Raw genomic sequence first — 5,926 nt, forward strand, 5'->3', positions numbered from 1 at the left:
AGTTTAGCTTATTCTCACAAAAGACTTCAAATGATGGATTTAATTGCTAAAAAAATTATGATTATAATTTTTTGGAGTGGGGAATGATTGATAGTATAAAAAAAAGGTAGGACATAAAACAACATAAATCAGACTACTCACCCAAATAGTTTTATAAAGGATCACCTAATTCCTCCAAGTTTAACGATTCGCCAAGCTTCAACCAATGAATTTGTCTTCAAAATCCAGTCACAAAACACATCTATCTCTTTCATTCCCATCCAATTAAGTATTTATATGAGTTACACAAGAGAAGGTTGAATTTAGAAAAGAGAAGCAAAAGGAGAAGAGGCAGCCCACACTTACAATCACCTTAACTACTCCCTTCATGTTTAACTGACCACACCACTCTCCCTAGCCACTTGCTTGGCTAGTCACATCTCTACACACTTGAGTCACTTAATTAATTTAATTAAATGCTTTGTCCTAGCCATTTTACAAATAAAACCCAAACAACAATCATTAGGTCTTACAAAAGTACAATTACAACAATTATAAAAATATATAAAAACACAATATAAAATTATGCAAATCTTTATGATTTCTTAGTGTCTTGAACTTTATATATATGCTCTTGTTCTTTCTCTAATAATAGTATCACCTTCATGTGCTCCATCAAATATTTTTTAATTTTGATATCTTCTTCAATTTCAAAATTATGCCTTGTTTATATATTTAATAAATTTTTAGTTATTTTAATTATGAAAATAACATGCAACATATAACTATTGTATATAAATTTAAAATGCTTTTTTTTTTTTTTTTGAGAAAAAAATTATGCCATGATCATATGCTTTAAAGTCCTAGATCTATTTTTATGTAAGTGCAATATAAGTTATATGTGTATTACGATGACATATTGGATATATAATCAAAAGAAAAAAAGATTTGAAATTCAATAATTGTACTTAGATTGAATCGGCAATAGAATAACATAATAAATATTGAACATTATTTAAATAACATTAAAATGATATAATAACTATGCAATAATGATATAAGTTATATGTGTATTACGATGACATATTGGATATATAATCAAAAGAAAAAAAGATTTGAAATTCAATAATTGTACTTAGATTGAATCGGCAATAGAATAACATAATAAATATTGAACATTATTTAAATAACATTAGAATAACATAATAACTATGCAATATTGAACATTTCTTTTTGCTGTATAAAAAAGTTAATCACATAATATATTTTAAATTTGATGATATTAAATTTTTATTGTTCAAAAATTAAATGATGCTGAAAATTAACTAATTACTTTATAAATTTATTTATTTTATTTTATGTAGATGTTTCTACTTAGGGGAAATATTTTTTTAATATTTAATTATTTCATTATTAAAATATAATGTTAGTTAATCAATTATTGAATGGTTTTTCAATGCGTGATGATTTTTGACAAAATTTAACGCTTAATATTAATTATTAATATTAGAATGTCAGATTAATGTCTTAATAATTATATGCAGATAAGAAGGCGGTTTTTAGCTTTCTGTCGTTTTAATGAAGTAAAATGCCTGAAATTTTCTAAGGGCGAGCTCGATCGAAAAGCTTTTGAGCTTTGGTTGCTATAAATTTCAGTGTGGGAGCTACAGGGAAGGGAGAAGGCAAAAATGGGCTCAAAGTCTACAAACCCTCTTGAGTTAGGTCGATCCTTACCCGTCCCCAATGTGCAGGAACTCGCTCAATCTGATGATCAGATCCCCGAGCGATATTACAGGCCTGAAGCCGACGTTGATCCGGTGGCCTCGATCGATGAGGATGAGCTCCCGGTGATCGATCTAATGAAGCTCCTCAATCCGGAGCTCATTGATAAGGATGAGCTTTTTAGGTTAGGATCGGCATGTAGGGAGTGGGGTTTCTTCCAGGTAAGTATGTATTTTGGTAAAATTAGAAACTAGAAATGAGTGAAAATTGATTAAAATTTTTGTAAAGGTGAGAAATATATGAAGAATTTAATCTTCTATTTTTTCTCCATAAATTTTCATACATTTTATTTCGTTCTCAAGTATACTAGAAGATTGAGGATTCTTAGCTATCCTAAAATATTCTAGACACTTATTAGAAATAGATAACAAATTTTAATCCTTAGTGCTCTGTTTGGTAACAAACCATTATTTGACCCATATTTAGTAGGTTTTGATCTATTATGGGAACTGAAAAAAAAAAAAAAAACTTTTTTTTTGTCCTTTTTAGTGTAAAAAAACTATAGTGCATTTGGTTGTTTACTCCATGTAATCACTATTTCTAAATGTCATTTTTTACTTGATTTTATCAACGCTATAGAAGATACTTCAATCTTTGGTCGAGTGTTTACTATAACCAGTGTCCAAATACCAAGTATATTTATTTTCTTTTAATGCAGCTTGGCAAACATACGAGAGTTAATTCTTTGAATCTTTCGCCTTAGAGAAATTGGCTTAATGATTTTATTTCAAATGACTTTTTTTTTTCTTTCTATTTTTCTAAAAAAAATTCGATTTTGACATCTTTTAAATCAACTGTTCTTCTTCAATTGACTTTTTTTCCTATTATGATAAATGAACACTATTTCTCTTAGAAGTGATAAAATCTTTTGTACTGCTTTCTTTTCTAAAATATCTTCCATATAAGATGTTAATTAATGAACAATTTCATTTACTATGGAGTAGTACTCTGCAGTAGTCTCAGAATCTTTCATCTTTAAAATTTCCAAGTTTCTTCTCAATAAGGACTTAGGTTTTGTGTACCTTTTCATCTCTTAAGTTTTCCTATGCTATAACACTTTTGGCACCGATGATATTTGGAAAATATTGATCTTTCAAGTCCATATATATGACGAGGAAGAAGAGCTTAGAATCCTTTTATTGATCCTTGGAAGTGCCACTGCAGATGGTATATCCCACAAAAATAAATTCTCATTTTGATAGACCAAAAATCATATTCACCCCAAAAAAAAAAAAAAGAAATGAAATGGATGAGTGGAATACATTGATCTTAATTATGATTTGTGTTAGATCAAATTTGGATCTAATACCACTGTCAATAAAACTAAAACTAAATTAATATGAAGAAAGTATTGAAAATTTTGAAAAGATGGGAAATATATGAAATGGTATTCTTTTTATATCTTCTTGTTCTTGATATTTTTATGAAGGGACATAAAAATGGGTAACATTTTTAATAAAATATATGTTTGCTTCGTTGCTCATTTAAACTCAATTTTAATATTATTTTTTTCATATCTTACTCATTTAATTATTTTTTTCTTATGATAATCAGCTAATAAATCATGGAATTCCAGAAGAAGTGATAGAGAAAACAAAGGATGATATTAGCAAGTTCTTCAAGCTTCCACTCAAAGAAAAAGAAACGATTAAACAAATATCTGGACATATTGAAGGTTATGGTCAAATCTTTGTGCACTCTGAAGAACAGAAGTTAGACTGGGCAGATGTTCTAACTCTCAACATCCAGCCTTCTCAGAATAGAGACATGAGATTTTGGCCTACTAATCCCACCACATTCAGGTCCTTCTTCTAAAGATTTTGTTAATAAAAGTATGTTGTATTAAAATTGCCATTAGTTACAACCGAAGAACCACACTACTAATTTTTTCTTTTATTGAAATTCTCAACCTAATTATTTAAGTTAATCATTAGAGAAATTGAAATTATTAACTTCATTAGTCTCATTTCAGCTATTTGAAGACTTCAAATGTTTTTAAGATAATTTTTTTACTATTTTATTTTAAAGATTGCTAACACACTTATATTTGCATGACTACTACCAACCGTTTAATTAAATGATATTTCCTCTATCCTCTTTAAACAAAGAAGTTAGAGATTAAATTTTGTATTTTATTTAAAGTAAAACTAGTGAGCTGAAATAATTGTATTTCATAATTTAATTTCTTCATAATTTTGCAATAAATCAAACAAACCCAAATTAATTAGCAAAGGAAGTTCAACTATATTATCAATGCATTTAGTTTTCTTTTTTATGATGAACTTTTGTGTTTTCCTAACTATCATACACTGCATGCCTTTTCATTATAGGGATACACTAGACACATACACATTAAAGATTGGAAAAGTTGTTGATTGTCTTTATGGATTGATGGCTGAGGATTTGGGCGTTGATCCTCAAGACATGCTTAATATTTTTAGAGATCAGCTGCAATCTGTAAGAATAAATTACTATCCACCATGCAAGCAGGCTAATAAGGTCCTGGGTCTCTCGCCACACAGTGATGGAAGTGCATTGACAGTGCTCCTACAAGCTAATGATGTCCATGGTTTGCAGATAAAGAAAAATGACAAATGGTTACTTGTAAAGCCAAAACCAAACGCATTAATAATCAACATTGGTGATATAATGGAGGTAATTGAAATGTTTGTTCTATAGTTGTAAAGTAATCTTCCTAATTTTCATTTTAACTTGTTTGGTTTCCCATATTTTCCTAATGCGTAAATTAAAAGAAAAATGGGAACTATGATATGATAATATATTCATACTTTGCCATGTTTTCATCCATAAAGATGTAGATGCTTCTAAAAGATTTTCATGTAGTGTTGAGCATCATTTTTGACACTAAGGCTTCGTTTAGGATAATTTTTTTATTGCTTTCAATAGTAACTTTTTAGTTAAAAAATTTATTGAAATAACCAAAAATCAGTGGTCAAAAGCTGTCCCAAATGAAGCCTAAGATGTATGAACAACCTAGAATATCATGTCCACGATGTCATTTGATGCGGCTTGTTTTAGTTTTATTATAAAATGATTAGACTTTGATTGAAAAACACTTAGACATCTCATAGTCCATCGTTAACATGTGTTGAGCCTGAGCTACTCTAACTATTCTAGAAGACATACATAATGAGGATTAGAAATTAAAAGCCAAATTGAATTATGAAGGGATTTCTTTCTGTTTTTGTGAAACTCTCAAATAAATTTTTTTGTTTTTGTTTTGTTTTGAATCATGTGATGATAAAATCTTACATTTATTTTAAATACATATCATATTTTCATCTATGAATCACAAATACTTCTAAAAGTATTATATTTTGTTGCCTGTCATATTTGACACTTAGATATAAAAAACTCAAGAATATCATGTCTACCATATCATTTAATGAGCGTGTATAAAATATATTTTGTATATACATTGTTTATGTGCTTCTTTATTTTCTCAACAGATAATGACTAATGGAAAGTATAAAAGCATAGAGCACAGAGCTATTATAAACATGGAGGAGGAACGACTATCAATAGCGACATTTCATTTTCCAAGCATTGATGTTTTGTTGCGTCCTTTTCCCGAGCTTGTTAATAGTGATGGTAAGCTTTATAAGACTATAAGCGCCAAAGAATATGCAATAGAATATTTTGCAGGAAAACTAAATGGAAAGAATGCCTTGGAGAGCATGAAGCTAAGGAAATGATGGACCTTATTTAATATATACCTACTATTAATTTATTATAAGGAGAGCTTATATGTGAAATATGCATATTGAAGCTAATAATGTGTTGGATCTCTTTCCACATAATGGTTGAATTGCATTAATATTGCTTCTCCAGCCAAATAATATTCATTGTTTACAAATTAAATAAAATATTAAGTGATTTATTGTAACATCAAAACTAGAAACTTCAATTTTTAACATTGGTGATGTCATGGAGGTAATTTATTAAAAATGGTTCATAGCCTTGAAAGAATGCTCTTAATTTTCTTCTTTTTACATAAGTTCATGAGTTATTCGGCTGCTTAATTCTAGTAGGATCTAATAAATCTTGTAAATTCAAATTTAATTATTCTTAGAGGCTTTATATCCCAAACCAAGATATAGAGTAAAAATGCTTTTTAATGAGTAAAATAAACTTTTCACCAAGT

The 5,926-nt window shown here is 28.5% G+C and overlaps 1 protein-coding gene across 1 annotated transcript; it reads left to right on the forward strand.

The window, feature by feature from the left end:
* The first annotated feature begins 1,556 nt into the window (after window positions 1-1,556).
* On the forward strand, window positions 1,557-5,596 carry LOC110101964 (S-norcoclaurine synthase 1-like). Its single transcript, XM_020830080.2, has 4 exons — window positions 1,557-1,922; window positions 3,316-3,563; window positions 4,092-4,416; window positions 5,232-5,596. The coding sequence occupies exons 1-4, from the start codon at window positions 1,668-1,670 to the stop codon at window positions 5,475-5,477; spliced, it is 1,074 nt and encodes a 357-aa protein (XP_020685739.1). The 5' UTR covers window positions 1,557-1,667; the 3' UTR covers window positions 5,478-5,596.
* Window positions 5,597-5,926: the final 330 nt, after the last annotated feature.

Source organism: Dendrobium catenatum, unplaced genomic scaffold (assembly GCF_001605985.2).
Source record: "Dendrobium catenatum unplaced genomic scaffold, ASM160598v2 fragScaff_scaffold_414, whole genome shotgun sequence".
Lineage (NCBI taxonomy): Eukaryota > Viridiplantae > Streptophyta > Magnoliopsida > Asparagales > Orchidaceae > Dendrobium > Dendrobium catenatum.